Genomic DNA, 18,145 nt, shown 5'->3' on the forward strand with positions numbered 1-18,145 from the left:
TACACACAGAATTGTTGGCAGTTTTAAACTATTTTACTATTCCCTTTGCTTGTCTATGGCAGATTTACTGTAATTCAACTTTGTGTTTAAATATGAAGGATAAAAAGATGATTCGTCACCAGGAGAAATTCCACGTGTCTCAGTCACTGGCACCCAAGTGAAGGCAGGCAAATTTACAGTACTTAGCACTAATTCTACATTAGTACTATTTCAATAGTTAATACAGGCCTGCACAGTCTGACATCAACCACGGGTCTTGATTAGTACAGAAGTTTCTGCAGTAGCATTTTATGATTATTTTTAGGACAACAGGCAAGTACCGAAGTACAAAACAACGCAGTCAATGAGAACTATTTCAGAAGAACGGCTGCTACTGTTTTTTTCCACTTCACACTGCATTTTTAAACTTGAACTTCTGCCATGTGTTGCCCATAGACCTCACCACTTTACACGCCCAGACTTTCTACCGCCTGTGCACAGACTTTGCAAGGGCTCAGATTTAGAATTCAACGCGTGTTCTGTACTAAGAGGACAAAGACATTTCATTACTTGGGTTTCCTGAACAAAAGCCCCCCAAATGCCAGAGCCTGAGTACCTGCTTAGAGAGGGCACAATGTGCATACAGGCTACAGATTTAAGTACTTCAGCTGCTGGCAAACAAAAACTTACAATTACTTAAGACATGTTATAAGTATTCCTAAGTTTTCTATTGAAGGTTACTCAAAGCAAAATAGAATTCATGTGAGAATGTTCAGAGTCAAGGTGAAATGGGTATCACACTGTCATGGAGGTTTAAGATTCAAAGGAACTCAAAATAAAATGGACCTAAACACAAAGGAGAAGAGAAACTGTTGAAATTACTTCCACTCCAAATGCCTTCAACAGGTCTGCCACAGTTATCTCTTGATTCAGCCCAAAAATTCAATTAGCGTTTTGGGTGAAGGGGGGGGCAGTAAGCAACCTATTGACCACGGAAGCCCGAGGAGACTTCTGGAAAGGTTTTCATCTATGTGAAACTACTGCTCTACACAGCAAAAATATGAAGTCCGATCTTCAACTCCTGAGCATTATAGACCAAAAAGCTAGCGACACAAACAGCACAGTTCTACATCCATGGCAGGAAAACATTTATTAGAGGAAGATTTTTCACTCTGAGTAACATTAAACAAACTGACAGTGCTAACTTCAAAGGCCATGACCTCCTATAGGTCCAAGCAAATAAAGGAAGCCATAGGGTACTCTGCCAAACATACAGCTGTGACAATCAGACCTGCCTCAACCAGCTGGGGCCCAACACAGGCTGTTCTTTGTCTTGCAAAAGATGTACAGAATTAAAGGTGTAGGTGGGAATGCGTACTAGAGTATCCAAGACAAATGAAGAAAACATGTCCCAAAAGCAAGGACTGAACACACTGACCAGCCTGCTTGTCTGAAGTGTTATGGCAAGTCAGTCTTTAGAACCATTTTAATATTTAAAAGCAGCCAGCAGCCTTAATGTCCCATTTGCATTACAGTGAAATGCAGTTGCTGACATACATATTCCTGTGTTTGGAAAACCCAGAAACATGTTTCTTCTACAGACTGGCTGGCTGAGTCCTGGGGAAAGCACTGTTGCCTGGGGGAGGGTGGGGGCTGGTGTTAAACATACATGGTACCCAAGTCTGTGCCCCAGTCAGGATGTGCTAAGCACGTGCCTGTCAAGCTGCTTGCCATTCTAAACTGCACAGCGCTAACCAGTGGTTCTTATTTCAACTGGTAAGCTGTTGTGCTCAAGTACCACTAGAGCACAGCACAGGCGAAAAATTAGGAAATGCACTGATCAGCCTCTTAAGGCTATTATCACTAAGGGATTATCACTACAGTGATGTATCACTACAGTCCAGAGGATGGAAACTCACCCCCATTAAAGGTTCTGTACCCCTGAGTCTGCAAGAGCCAGCAAAGGGACTCTTCTAGCCCCAGGGATGAATGCTGAGGAAAACCCACAGCTTATAGGGACTATGCCAAGAAGACCCAAACAAACCCCAGAAAAACCCCACCAATCCCCACACACAGCACAGCCTGCATTCTAGCTTGGAGGCGTGCTTACCATGAAATGCAAAGCACCCAGGAGGTAGCAGTGGCAAACTGCTTCCATACCATCCTCGTTCAAGAGGCAAATGAGTTAAACTGCATATACCTTGAGATTACAGACCTGCTCTAGTACTTGTAATTCACATAATTTAGAAGTGAAATATAAATATGGAAAAGTATGTGAAAGAAAATACTCCCCTTCTGTAAGGATTACATAGAATTATTTATATACAATTTTACTTCCCCTGTTTGTATCAGATTACAAATAATTTGACAACTACATATTCTGTAGTTACTTTGAAACGTTTTATGAAGTTACTTCCTCAGCTATTCAGGAGTTAGTGGTCAATTCCTGACTGGTCATGCCAGAAACAGTGTTTTGATACTAGTAAGACTGCCTACAACTTCTCTTCCGAATAAGGTTTGACTGAAGTAATAACCAAGCGACCTGACTAAGTGATAATATAGTTAGCCATATATAATTTAAGTAACATTCATAAAGTTTTGAAAAATTATAACCACCACAGTAATATTAAAACCATGTAAACATTGAACTATGTTCCCTACAAGAATGCACACATACCTGCATGAAATACCCAGTAACTAATGCCTTTCTTATGTTGATGTAATAGTCTCGGCTGGTAAAGTCTGTGCTTCTACGAGGCAAATTAAATCTATCCATGATTCGTGACAGCTGTTGGCGCACATTGTCTGCAGACATCAGGGACCTGTAGTTAATGAAGTTGTCATAACACCACTGAACCGACTCATGATCTGCAACATTAAAAAACATGAATCAAAAATGAGTATTTCATCCAATTATAACAAGTAAATAAAACAGCAACTAACCAATTGATCGGTCAGATGAACCAGAAAAAAATATCCATAAACTTTTATAAATGACAACAGTTCTTAGTTTATTCAGTTGACGACTTGCATCAGATAACGTTCCCAAATTGTTTTCTATTCAGGAAGCACGTGGTCAGGACAGAAGAAAATCAGCTTTAACCCCCTCACCAACGTAATATACACATAATCACCAATCTTTTGCTGAAAATACCACACTGAAATTTTGCACATGTCACAAATCATGCCCTGCAACTAAAAAATCATCTTCCAAACCTGCAGTGTAAGACTTAACCAAACATAAGGAACACTGGACAATCTTTAACTGTAGTGTGAACATACAGGAAGATTGTACATAATTATATTGTATTTGAGAAACCAAACCCTCCTTAAATTAGGTAGTCGAGTAACAGGTAAGAGCTATACAAACAGACTAATCTAATACTAAGCATGATGTACCTCACAGCAGTTTAAGTAAGTGTAGGTGACTGGTAAAATACAGCATCAGGAACAGAACTCGGTACTCATAAGTTACTGTTTCTATAGCTGATAGCTCTAATACGAAATCTGTTAAGACAGCAAGCCTAAGCCATTCTGTCAGGATAAAAACCTGTACGCTTAACATCAAGAAACCCAGTTCTCCCTACCAGTTCTGTTACTTTTCAAGTGATTCTCTTCTAATTTTTGTCAGTTTAATAATCCAACAAAGCCAGCCTTAAAATTTAAAAGTATCCCTTGTACAGAGACAGGCTATTCTCAATTTGCATTGAAAAGAGGAAAGGTTACATAACTTGAGGAAAGCTGTTTCTATGCTTTATCTTACAGAATACATCTAAAATGAAGCACGAATGCTGAAGCTCTCGCACACCATACAGTAGAATAACTGAAATACCGTATGTTACTTTCTATGCCATTTGAACTGTACATTTTAGATGACACATAACTGTTTTATATTGTTCTAGATACAAACATTAGCAGCATTTTGCCTTCTGATCCTGAATCCCAGAAATCCTTCTCAATTTCACAGTGAAACTGAACGAACGACCATCCTGCAAATAATTCCATCCCTAGGTAACCTGACCATGAAAGCAGTGGCTTCCAGAAACGCACGCACACAAAATGTCTGCACGACATACTGGAGCCTGTTAACTAAAAAGCTAACAGAAAAAACAAGCAACAGATGTCTCCAATTCACAAGTATTTAGTAGACATTTCTCAGCTATTGTTTTAATCAGTTTTCAATACTTTTGTTTGGGCTTCTACTCTGAAGATACCTTTATTTTGGACTGCCACATAATGATACAGTGTTAGAATGTTTCAATACAAAATTTCTAAATCAAAGCAGCTACAGAAGAGGGCACCAAGTCCTGGGGTTTTTTACTTCAGGGTAAAAGACTTACTTTTTTGTCTGCTTACAGGAAAAATGCAACCAGATCACCTAATTTAACCTGGCTGGCAGTTAAGAGCAATCTTTTTACTTACCACCAGGGAAAGTCACTGTTAAACTAGGGTGCCGCTTAGGTAGTAATTTTTCAAGAGAACTCCTAAGCTTCACCTGTTCATTCCCGTCTTTTTCAAGCTGCTAAAATACACTTCAGCTATGCTAAGGAGGACCATATGCTTTCCCTAAAATCTATGCACAGAAATGAGGTCAATGAAATAAATTTATCGTATGGCTCTAAATTACTTCTTGTTGATGCGTCACCCCTTTGCTTCTCAATCCACCCCAAGGCCTTATTACAGAATACCTAACTATATTAAAAAGTTAGGATTAAAAAGGTTTTGGTTGTAGGAATATATCCTTCTACAAATTCAGTGTATTTTCTGTACTGCTCTCCCTGAAAAATTACTAAGCAATTAAGCAGATTTTTCTATAATTAATGTCAGATAACAAACTTCCAATATTTCTTAATTATAGCTACACATACTTCCTTCTGTCCAAGGTTACTCAGCATTGATTGAAGAGCCTGGCTTGTCTCCATACTCATCAGTTTATTACATGATCTCTTGGCTAGTTTTTTGTTTTTCTACCCAACCCCCACCCCAAAGGAAAGCAGCACTTAAACAGCTCTGTTATATACTTTAAAAAAACCAAACCTAACAGGGATCATAACAGTACGGCTCAAAAAGCAGGCCCAAGCCTTTCAACTGTCCTTGGAACCCAGGAACAAAGGCTGGCACCAGAGGATTACAAATAATTTTGCTAAAACAGGTGCACACTTACTTTGTTTGAAAGCGTGGTAGACATTCAGCAATGTCAAATGATCTCCATCTATGTGGGCAAACCTCATCTTGGCTTCATCTGCTGCTTTCTTTGCTTCCGTGGGGCGAACAAAACACTGTGGGACTAAACAAGGTTGGTATGGGCCCAACACAAACGCCCATATCGATGAGTCACGCATTCACAGATAGAGGAACAAGGCCTAGCTAGGTCAGTTCACAGAGCATAGGGCAGGGCAGGATGGCCTCCAACTGCATCTTGGACTGTTTACTACCTTGATTTGGTACATCAACACCTAACCACATCTGTAAGACAAGAGGGTTTCAAAGCTACAGAGTACCTGATTATTTTAATAGAACTATATGTAGGCATAAAAATCTCTAGTCTGAAGGCCATCAAGATTGCCTATGTATACTGGAAGGCTAAACAGATCTTAGTTCAAGACCCAGTGCTGATAGCTCTACCAGGAGCTAGCACCCCATGTAACAGAACACATTAATGGCAAATTTGCTTTCTCAGAAAGCCTCTGTGGACAGAGTAAAGAAGGTAGTTCTGAAACTGTACTGCACTAGCACAGTCTAAACAAACATGATCTTTATCACAAGTCTGCTACTAGACAGAACACACTAGTAAAGTCCTCTTCCCCAGATGGTATTGTTATCAGCACTGGTATACAGAAACATGTGAATGAAGTTATTAATAAGTCTAAAGGTTGTGATGGTAGCGGTAGTGGTGGAAGGTTAAACCGTCCTTTGGCACTACTTAAAATTTAAAAAAAAACACAAACCACAATGTGATGAGCTTTCTCTATCATTACATTCTTACATAAATCTGACTTGACTCCAGAAATCGTGCTTTAACATTCCCTTTCCAACTACAGGCTACCAGAGACCACAAACAGTATTGCAGCCAACTTAATTCATGGTCTGTCAACATTCTTATAGGTTTGTAATATCGATGCTAATTCATAAAATGTTGAAAGCAGTTAGAGATGTTCACTTTATAGAGAGGTACAGGAGAAAAAAATCAGTTTGGTTTTAAGTAGATATAATTTTTAAGAGGTTAAATTTCAATAAAATTCATACTAAGTAAGATGCTACAAATCCCTTATCTGTCTCCAGCTACTTGGCACTACATTAGCCTTCTTATAACTGAAGCCCACCAATCTCATGAGAACACCTCGTTGAGTCTCATCTGTCCCTAACAGATGAGAGCCTTTTTGTAGGGCATTATGTACTTTTCCTTTATTTTATTCTTAAATTCTCATAAAAGCCCCAAAACACTACTTCTCAAAAATAAGTTGAATTGAATACTGGATAGAACTCGAGGAAGAAAAAAATAGATACTGCAACAGTGAATCACATGGTAACAAATCAGAAATACCAATGCATTAAAGAAAATGGAAATGCAGGTGCAAAATAAACAGCTTGTATTTTGGGTCCTGCATTTGAAAACAGATAAGAAAGTGTATTTTAATTTCAAACTCAGGCTAATAAAACCAAATTCCATGTTATCTATCACTGGCTTAACTCACTGTTTTGAATAAATAATAGCACTTTCTACCCCACAGCAAGACCACAGCTCATGTAAAATGAAGTACAATCATTTGATCTGCTCATTTATTCAATGCTGTTCTCTGCTCTTTTCTGGTACATTGTTTTCCTCTCAGTCCAAACTATTAATACACAGATTGCTATCCGGAGCCTGACAATCTTTATGTGGACTTAAAGCACCATAACATACAGTCATGCTGCTGGTTTAAAAAAAGTGTTACTTTGGGAAATAGTCCTCACAAATACTGGGACTATGGGTTCTTTAAGAGCAGAATTTTAGTTACAGCCCCTACGTTAACTAGCTTCAACCTTCCTTTTTTTTTTTTAAGAAAGCCCCCTTTTTATCATGACATTAATTGTGCCTTATAGCAAAAAAAGTATCATGGTCTGGGAAAAGGCAAATAGAAAAAGGAGTAAGACAAATCAGTTGAAGACCACAGACAAAAACACTAGACTTACTGTTCTGTAGTAGAGACTGGGGGGAAGGGGAAAGGGAAGAGAAAGGCAGGCGCCAACCTACCACCACCTCCGCAATTAAGCCTACCATTTAATTAAAAAAATTATTACAATTCTGCCCTGCCCATCTGCTCTGAGTCTGAACAATCATAACTCTGCAACAAACATTTTAGCTTGTTCTTAAAAAACTTTCATATAAATATACCATAAGACTGAACTGAAGCAACAGATTTTACACTTAACCAGAACATTTTTTTTTTTCTTTTTCTTCTCTATTCAATGAAGTTAAGCATGTAACCAGTACACCTGCATTGTGAAGAGCCTGGTAAAATAGCACACCCAAAAGACAGAAGAGTAGTTATGATTAAGAACACTCCCATTTTCGTAATAGACTAAATCTTGCTGCTTGTCCTGTGACAACTAACTGTAAAACGAAGTCAGTTCTACATTAACTGGGAAATGAAATGCAAGGCTTGATTGATAACGTTTTTCTCTCACCAAGCTCTCTTGACAAGCAGCTCTGCTCTGATGCAGTGCTATTCACATAACACAGCAGCGAAGTACAGCTGTGCACACACTCTCACAAATATACATCCTCCCCCAGAGTCTGTTTCCTCCCTTTAAAAGTAACGACTGTTCTTCAGCTTTGCAACTTAGTGACTGAAAATGTATCATCATTTCATGTACAAGCTTACGTTTTAATATAAATTACACCATAATCCTTTTGGAAATACTGGGATTTATCAAAGTGCAGAAGAATGCACAATACAAAATAAATTTCACTACCTTAAAAAGAGTGGTTGAGCTGACATTTCCGGTCCTGACTATGAGCCTAAAGAGAAAATTCTGCTCCACTAGCCTGACTTTTTCCCCTCTATCAACTCAAACATATACACTTTTAACTGAAATTAGGAGTAAACTGTTTGGCCATTTTATGCATGTTCATTTCTTATAGTTGCTATTCATTAGTTTCAAGGTCTCAACATCAACCCGTAATGATTGATTAAACCCCTATATGAAGTTTAAAAAAACCCAATTCTTATTTTGTTAGAAATTATTATGGTTTTGGTATGGAAAACTCTTTTTCCCCCAAACTGAAGATCTGCATTTTGTTTAGTGTCTCTTCCCTTGCTATTACCTGACAACATGGCAGTAATAGATAGGACCTCATTAGAACAGTTGTAGTCACAACTTGCAATAACCATTTTAGCCAGTTGTGGGTCCAATGGAAATTCAGCCATCATGGATCCCAACTCAGTCAAGTCTCCATCATCATTTAAAGCAGCCAGATAATTCAAAAGCTCTAAGGCTCTCATCAGAGTTTCAGGAGCTGAAAGAAAAAAAAAATATTTAGGTAGGCACATCAATCAAACTCCTCTGAATGAGCAAAAAAATGAGGAAGCCCAGACTATTATAAGCCATCTCATTTTTCATTCTCCATTCAACTGACTTCCAAATACAGAATTGTCACCAAATACAGTTACGTACATCCAGACATAAATGAATTGGGGGAGGAATCACTTATTTAGAAGAGCTTTTAGCTGGATCAAAAGCTTGAATATTTCAAGATTACTGCTTTTCAAAATTCAGACAGCAGTGGCATTGTGAAATATTCATTTTCATAGTAATATCACTTCCCCCCAATGCACTGATGCGTTTTCCCTTGTTCCATACAAAATACATTGATACAGCCCTCAAATCTCAGCCATGTCTAACTTCAGATATCTATAGTCTTGCACAAATCTGAGCCTGTAAGAATATTCTCTTAATCCTGCACTCCTCATAACAAGTGTGCATTACATCCACAAAGGAAATCCAAAAGCCTTTCTGCTGAACTATATCATACATGCTGCATAGCACAAAAAATTCAATTTGTTCTGTAGAACTATTTAAAAGCTTACAATTATAAACTACAATTTTGTTTTAGGAGGAAAAAACTTTGATGTATTTACATATAGCTGATATAAGTTTTAGGTTAGCAAAATAACCTGGTTATTTTTAAAGTATATATGAACATTTAACACTGCTAGAAAGGAGATGCACATTAACTTTATAGTTTGAGGCAAAAACACATATTCAGCTTTAAAAACACTAGCCAATTTTACTTACATACAGTTGTTAACTGATGCACAATTAGAATGTGCAATCAAGGTGATAGGTAAAAAACCTCATCAAGTAACAGATTTTCTAGTGCTCATAATTTTGTCTTATCCTCTGCAGGTAAAGGGCATTCAGTAAATTCCTTAGTTCCATTAAAAGCTGTTATGCAGACAGCAACATAAAAAGCTTGCTCTGGTAAAATACAGAGCACTAAATTTCAGGACAAACAAGACACTCCTTACGGATTACAATAAAAACAGTGGAAAACCATAGAAAAGTCTACCCCATGTTTTTGTTCTAAAATATACACCAAAATAAATATTTCAGAAGTCAAAACATAACACACTCAGTAGACAAGATAAAACAGAAATAGATACCTGGCGGATCCATAAAATCAAAGTGCACCAAATCATCTATACCAAGCTTCTTGAGCTGCAATACTACAGATCCTAAGTTAGACCTCAAAATTTCAGGGTATGTGTTGTCCTTGGATGGGGGGGGGAAGAGAAAAAAGAAAATTCAGAACTCTTGTTCCTCCAAAAACTTTAAACTACACAAGCATTCAAATTCTGATTGTTTGGTAGCACGGCACTTGACTACCTGTATCAATCAGATGTTCTTAAATATGCAATCTAAAAAAGTAATCTTACCTGCATTTCAGTTTTGTAAGCCTTCTCTGTATAAAGCCTGAAGCACTTGCCTGGTCTAGTACGACCAGCACGGCCAGCTCGCTGCTGAGCGGAAGCTTTACTAATTGCAGTCACCAGGAGAGACTCCACTCTGATTCGAGGATTGTATACCTATTTAGAAGTGGAATCAGAGCAGGAAAGAAGGAAAGGAATGAACAACACTCATGGATAAGACAACTATCTAAACAAAATAAAGACTGCTTTAAACTTATTTTCAAACACAGCTCCTGACTAGGAAATCACAAGTTCTATGTATCTGAAAGGAGAAAAAAGAAATTGGCCACAAAAGCATTTGGATCAGTGACAAAAAGCTTCAAATACAACTGCCTAGAGAACAGCATTTACTTTTTATTCATTTGTTAACAACAACTCCTGCCAGGCTCTCTTGTCCTCCTTAAATGTGTGTATTTTTAGATAAGATTTTCATGGCAGAAGGAATGTGTCCAATTTGTTCTACAGAGTGCTAAACACACTCTTGATGCTCAAATAATTTCATAAAAAAAGTTGTCTTGATACAATTATAAGGTTGAATAATCACATTCTAGAGATCAGAAAAATTTAACACGAAGGTTGAATGCAACTGTAAAAATCAGACCAATGACAAAGCAAGACTGTATTTCAAGGGTTCATGCAGACTGTCACAGTAGAAAATAGATGCTGGATTTCACTGTAAAATTTCCATTGCAGCCATACATAAACAGCAGCCTTGCCACCTCATTAAGGCTCATGGAAAAGAACATACTGTGAAAAAAAAGCAGTAGTCAGATACTAGTTTCAGATGAAGATGTTCTTTGGTCCATGTTTTAACATCCTCCTGGTGCGAACTGGTATAAAACATGTACAAAAACTTGATTTCTTATACTGGAAGAATACCTTCTGTAATAAGAACCACTTGTGAAAAAACATCAGCCTAAACGGTGATTGAAACTTCTGTGTGAAGATGCATTGACTGCACTTACATTCTGCTGTACCTCTCATTTTCCAGAGGTTTAAAAGGCTAACAAGGTGTGCAAGTATTAAAGGAAGGCTAAGAACCAAAGATATAAGGACAGTTATAGTTAGCAAAAAAGCTAAAGTAGGCAAGCTACTTCAATTCCTCTCAATATCCCACGATGTTCCAAAGAAGCATAACAGAAGCTCAGTGACAATCAGGGCTGCAACAGTACATACTAAGAACTGACAAGAAACAGTACTACCCTAGGTATCATTTCTCTCACTTTAGCACTGTGTGACTTAAAAAGAGGTGGCTTCTAGCACTTTTTGTTTACTTTCACATGATTTCTTGGTATTTCTTGAGCATTCTCAAGCATAGACACACAGTACAAAACCACCCTTCCTGAAGTATCTAGGAAATCCATACTCCAGGCCTAACTCAAAATACTCTCTTTTTTTTTAAAATAAAATTCTTCTGCACTACACTGTTTTGGACTACTCTAGATATCTAAAGTTTGCAGACTAAGTTACTGAAGTTAAAAACAAATCAGAACTAAAACAACCAAGGTCAAGCTTTCAACTGGGAAAACTCCTATCAGTGTTTACAAAGGGAAGAGCTACCTGATCAAACTGTATTCCAGTATCTTTCCTACTATAAAAAAAGAGAAAAAGTAGTATTTACCTTCTGCTTTGCAAAGCCAGGATCAATCACAAACACAACACCATCTATTGTTAATGACGTCTCAGCAATATTAGTGGACACAACCACCTGTCAAAAAATAAGACAGTGGATGTAATTACTTTGTTCTGAAGATGAAGAGCTCTGATTCTAGCTCTGCACCAAGAATTTCCAGCAAACTTTCCTTCACTTCATCACTACCAGAGCTGTGCTCCAACACTTTTACAGGCTGACTTGAAATCAACCAGATAAACTTCTATTGAAATCAGAGCAATTTTTGTCCACTGTTTCTGCTCCCCCGTGTCTCTATTAACAACATAACAAATGTTATTTTTGAGAAAAAGAAACAGAAGAGCAAATATTTTACTTATGAAACAGCTGTTCAAAATTTCTCTCATCTCCAGTGCAAAATTACAAGTTACACTGGGTCCCTTTAACATCATCTCTTAATTCCAGCTTTTTAACCTTTTTTTTTTTTTAAGCCTAAACAGGGTAAATGAAATAATATTAAAACAGAAGTTATATAACTGTACCAGCACACTATGTTCTTTGTTTGGAATAAAGCAGTTATCAATACATTCCAGCTAAAATCCTGAACACTATATTTAATTTCAACTTTGTCTTTTTAAATTAATAAGTTATTCAAACATCTTTCATATTTTAAGGTTACATTCTTAAATTTCTATAAACTTTCTGGAGGTTAAGTCTCATGCGAAAATTAAAGCAAAGATGATATCCAAGTTCTGAGGCTTGATTTGCCATCATTCAAATTTTATGTCCAGAGAAACACTGTAATAGTCTATAGATACCATCAGCTCTTATCCAAAGAGTGACTACATTAAATTACATGTTATTAGCAAATTTAATCAGCTACCTCAGAAAAAAAACCAAAACGCGTTCAGCACGTCACTAAAACTACTTACCTTTCACCTCTTCATTTCAGAGCATTCCATCACCACTGCTTTCAGTTTAGCAATTAGAATTTGGGAGACCCCTAACAATTTCTTCTGAATTACAGTGATGCCAGTGACTGGACTAGACTGATAAACCTGCTGATTTCTCTTCCTCCTGGCTGATCACTTTGCCAATCAGCTACTTATTACTCTCAGCTTGTCTCTTCTTAAGCAGACTTAAGGTCTAAGCTTGCCCAAATACTACTCTATATTGAAAACAATACTTTGGTGGGAAAAAAATTGTAATTAATTTGGAATTATGGTGTTCCACTCTGAAATGATATGCCACTTAGAACCCCTCAAAAAAAAAGAAAAACCACAAAAAACCCCATATACCTTTCATTCACCAGTAACCTGCACAGACTAGTCAGAGAGAAAAGCCACAAACATCAATGCAATTAAGTTCTGATGCAAAAGCAGAATACATTTTCATAAAAATTTGCAAGTCATTAAATATGCAAATTAAACCAGCACTCCCATGTTAAAAGCCTAGTCAATCCACATTTAGCTTGTTATTATATTACAGAGCATACTTTAACTAAAAAGTCTCATTTTTTTCCAGACCTACTAACCTATGGAAGCATCCATACCCAGAATCTTCAAATACCAATTACAGAGCAGTGTCAAATGGTTTTGGTCCTGGTTTTAATCACCAATTTCTATTAAGACACTTCAATACTAATAACTCAGTACTGTTCAGATGCTTAGTCCACAAGGCTCAGCAATGTAACTCGTACTTAAATTTACTGAACTTATATTTGAACCGAATCTTCCAAAGGTGGAAGGAAAAAAACAGTTATGTACACAGTGGATTGTGTTGCATGTAGAGATCCCATTTGTTAATGTCACATTGCTTAAAAGCCATAATGAATGTAAAAACACGAGAAATTTAAGAAAAAACTTGAAGTTATTCCACATCTTTCAAGCCTAAATCAAAGTATAAAGTTACTTGGAAAACAAACAAATTAAATCAGTGCTAAGCTACATAAAATAATAAATAATACCCAATTAGCTTTAACTGCAGTTTTTCAACTACTGAAATGTTAAAAATGTTTTTAAATATCAGAGTTACAGTTTGACATACCAAAGAGTCTTAAAGATTAATTTAAACACATTACTTTAAATAAAACACATATTATCTATATATAAAAATATATCTATACTGCATATGTATTAACTAGTAATGCTTAAGACTCCTGAAACAGAAAACAGAATGCAGTTTGGAAAGAAGAGATAAGATAGGAAAGGAGCAGAAAGGCTTGATGTTAAGTCATCTTCCTCTTCCTCCACACTGCAAGTGAAACACACTGATTAACTCTAACTAGTAAAAGCAGGGGGTTTTTTTCATCTTTAATCTTCAGCTATTGTTGCAAGAAAGCTTATCTTGCCTAGCACATCTAAGAGCACAAAAAAGTGCTAAGTTATGAAGCTATATCAGTACTAGCTCATACCATCACTGCTGCTACTACAAGATGCCACACAACTAGTATCTTACTTTTCTTTCACAAAGTTACAGCTCAGGAGATAGTTATTCAGATACTGAAAGCACTTCCCTTAGTTTTTATGGCCATTAGAGCCTTTGAAAAGATTCAGACCACCTGCTAGCTCTCTATTCAGCAGTTCTAAAAAGTAGGTTTAACTCCCACCGAAAATGCATAAAAGCAGACATTTTCCAAGACAGTGGAGGCCCAGCAACCCATGGTCCTACTTCACTTATCTTGATCAGTAAGACTAAATGAAACCAAACCAACATTTAAACAAGTTTACAACACACACCAACATACTTTCATTCACTGCTAGATTTATTATGGAGATAAAAACCAAAACAGGGAAGCCAGAACATTTCAGCCAAAGAAGAAATGTGGTCTTAAAAAAAAAGTTATCCAAAACCAAATCCATAACAGCTTTACATGTCTGAATCTGTTGCTTATGTATTTTGTGCCTGCTTTTGCCTACAGTTGATATCTTACCAGTGTCGCAATATTTCTTGTAGTGAAATAGTGTGACATGAAGAGTGTCTTCCTTTTAGACACTGGTACTAGCTTTGTCGGCTCAACATAATGAAAGTTACACACTGCATCCATTATCCTCCTATCAAGAAAACCAGAAACTGCCTATTCTGAAGTGCAGTTTTAAGCATGAATGAAAATTTAATGCAATACACAGCTATCACTTGTTCATCACTGAAAAGCCAATTTCATTCATTTAAGTCATTTGCTAATACAATCTTGTTGCAGCATTAGTTTCATGATTTCAGACTGAATGCTTTCTGCAATCAACTTCAATAGGAAAGAGGATCAACTCACTAAATTTATTAAGTGATTTATTCTTCCAGAACACTAGAAAGTTGTCACTAGCATTCCACATGCACTGTACTGCACAAAAAGAGCAAATAATCAAGGAACAAATCCTGCCTAGAGCAGATAGTATGGTTCAGCTTTGACCTTCAAAATCTTGACTCTGATGGCTACAGTTTCATAGAGCATTACTTTAACTTGGGGAAGCTCTATTAAGACTCCTTCAAAATGTTCAGTTTTGGAGAATCAACCACCTAGTTTCTAATGTTCAATTTCTCAATGCTCACACAAACCAATACTAATTTTATGAAGAACATTCACCGGTGCCATTTCAAGGTTTTTTTGTTTCTCAATCCATTTTGCTCAATAAAAGAATTCCTTGCTTACTACTACAGAAAACACGAACCTCCAGCTTCAACATACCTGTTTTAACTTGCACTTTCTCATTAACCTTGAGGAACGGACAAAACCTGCCTGATAAGGTCCCTTGAAGAGATAACTTTTTTGTTTCAAAAAAAAAAAGGTATGTCTCAGAATAATGGGGGGAAAAATCCCATCCCGCCACGTAAATCATGTGGTTGTCAAATTCAGTATTCAATCTCACTTATTGTATTTCTCATTAGAAACTTAAACAAATGCCAGTCAAATCAAATTGTTATTAGAACATTCTGGTCTTCTAGATGGAAGCCAGAATTTTTAATTGCTCTGAGAAACAAACTCCAAGTTATCAAAAAATTGAAATGTGATAAAATATTGGGTTATTAAGGCTTTAATAAAAAACCCTGCTACTTGTTGCTGTCCAAATACACTTAGAACAGCTGAAACTCATATTTAATTGCCCACACAACTGTGAGTATCCAGTTACTGAACAGCATATTAAACCATCATACTATGTACCTTTCTTCCAATTGCTCCATTTTGTTTTTTCGGTGGAGGAGGCTCAAAAATCCTTTGCTGTTGCTGCGGAGGAAGGGTGGAATACAATGGAATGATTTTGATGTCACCAACTTCAGGGCCTAAGTCATCAATTTCACGTTTTATCCTCTTGCAGGCTTCATCAATCTCCTGCAAAACAGAAATATTGGTTAAGAGACCTCCATGAAAAAGGCAGCACACTATTTAGAGTGCCTTATGACAATAATATTAAGCCTACACCCTGAAGAACAATTACAGTAACTTCTAACTTAAAAAGTAATTTTTTAAAAGGTGCTTACTGAATTTGCAATCCAATTTCCACAATACTTCAAGATGCTTCAGCTTCTATACTCTAATGAACAGCCTAATTTGCATTCAACATCCTTTTTCTTTTAGCCATGTTTCCTAATTAATTCTCTACAAATTGTACTAAAATTGAAATCTCTCACCCTGGAATATTAAACTGCACTCATGACCTTTTCAATTTTCACAATCTAGAAGAAATTGATGTGCAAGATATTTAAAATAAGCCAATTAAGCTTTAATGTCACATATCACTAATGCAATTATATGGAAGATTTGCTTCATTGTACCTAATGAGAACAAACACCTTTACAGTATAAACATGGATGCTCAAAACCAAACCTCTCAATCCAGTGTTTCAGATTTTACTTTAACTGAAATCCCATCCAAGCTTAAGAATAAGTTAGTGAAATACTCTGAAGATGAGAAAGATTTTTCATGCCTTTTTTACCATAGTATTTTCTGCAGTATTTGCGAGCCTATTTTCTGACTAGGTTACCATACAAGAAAGTCCAGCACACCCCCATCATTTATAATTCCATTTCATTTTAAAACAACTACACTTAAGTCAGCTAAGTGACCTCTAGTTAACAGAAAATTTAATGAAGATTAAAGTGCACAGAATTTTAGGTCAATGAATAACACAATTCATTAACTTCAACTTAAAAGGTACAACAGAGCCTCCAGTGGTATAAGTAAGAGGCACACTTACCAACTACCGATATTCCACTAGAACATCTGATGAACCAATTAAGTCATCATGACAAGAAGCAACAGTAGGCAAAAGCAAAAAACGGCTACAACTTACTCCGAGAAGAGAGGCCAGACCTCTCTTATCACAAATAAGCGTCACTTCAGCTTCAAGCTGGTGAGTTAAGACCCTCAAGCAAATATAGAGAACAGGTTAAGTGTAAAATCACTGCTTTAAACTATAGTTAGAAAAGCAAAAGCAACCTCCTTTTCAGAAACTCTAAGTTCAGATATATCCTGGAACAAATCTGGGTCTTTTTTTCTTCTTAAAGAGACTTGTAATTTTCCAGCACAACTGAATTGAGTATGTTTTAAAGAAGCACAGATAATACAATTCTCATGCTCTGTATTGATCAGCATTTATAATTAACGTAACCATAGCAAAATGAAGGCTCCTCCTCTTTGATGACAAGGAACCCTTTAATAGCAAGCCTAATGCTTTCTGGCAGTATCTTGCCAGTTTGAATGTACTGCAGATATTTTCAAAAAAACCTTTTAAACAAAGGTGCACTCTGCCAACAAATCCAATAGACCCTTCATAAAATACATGGGGCATACAAGAAACTGAGCTGGAATGCCCCCTACTGGTTTATTAATACAGAATGAATTTCTTTGCACAGATGTCAATATCTGGTGTTCTGCCAATAAGCACCATTTCTAAGCTCAGTAACAGCCTCCCAGTGAAAAGGAAAAACCTAACTGAACTGATAGATCATACATAGTAGCTCGGTAAATTAATAATTTAATAATGGTGTTTATGTAAAAAGACAACATGTTAAAAGTAAATAGTTGACTAACTAGGCAGCAACACTCCCTCTCAAATTTGCACCTATTTAAGAGCCTTGACAAGCTGATACTTGGGCCTGTTAAATATTTAATATAGATTGTATCTTTTGAAAAACCATGAGCCAAATGCTAAAACAAAAATACAGCACAGACCTTAGCTCCTGATCTGAAGGTCACTACATGGTTTCATGGAATTTGAGCAGATTACACTGTGTAATTGGGAAAGCTCCCATGCTGGTCAGGATGCTTAATCTTCGACAGTAATGACTAGAGACTCCAGGACAGTTTTATACTTCAGAGATAGTAAAATACAAGCAAGCGGTGATAAATGAAAGCACTACTTTCTTCAGGCCATGTGTGTTCACAGCCACCTATAATCTTTCAGAAGAGATAAGTGTTGTTTCTCCCTACAGTTTCCCAATGTAGTTTCAAAGTATCCCCAATCAGGACTCATTAAGATACTTCAACATAGAGATGGCAAGTGCATATATATCCATTATTCTCCACAGATTTGCAGAGGTAACTATGGAACTCTCATCATAAACTGCTGAAAGAAGGATGTAATTCACCAAGAACCACTGCCACTCATCT

The 18,145-nt window shown here is 36.7% G+C and overlaps 1 protein-coding gene across 1 annotated transcript in view; it reads right to left on the reverse strand.

Annotated features, from left to right (window-relative positions):
- DHX15 (DEAH-box helicase 15) overlaps positions 1-18,145 on the reverse strand; it is a 49,109-nt gene that overhangs the window by 6,264 nt on the left and 24,700 nt on the right. Inside the window, exons 6-12 of the mRNA XM_064449232.1 lie at positions 15,698-15,865; positions 11,554-11,640; positions 9,900-10,049; positions 9,627-9,735; positions 8,288-8,479; positions 5,144-5,266; positions 2,657-2,847 (exon numbers count right to left, since the gene is read on the reverse strand). Of these exons, the coding sequence (XP_064305302.1) occupies positions 2,657-2,847; positions 5,144-5,266; positions 8,288-8,479; positions 9,627-9,735; positions 9,900-10,049; positions 11,554-11,640; positions 15,698-15,865 (1,020 nt within the window). The remainder of the gene's footprint in view (positions 1-2,656; positions 2,848-5,143; positions 5,267-8,287; positions 8,480-9,626; positions 9,736-9,899; positions 10,050-11,553; positions 11,641-15,697; positions 15,866-18,145) is intronic.

Source organism: Phalacrocorax carbo, chromosome 4 (assembly GCF_963921805.1).
Source record: "Phalacrocorax carbo chromosome 4, bPhaCar2.1, whole genome shotgun sequence".
Taxonomy (NCBI): domain Eukaryota; kingdom Metazoa; phylum Chordata; class Aves; order Suliformes; family Phalacrocoracidae; genus Phalacrocorax; species Phalacrocorax carbo.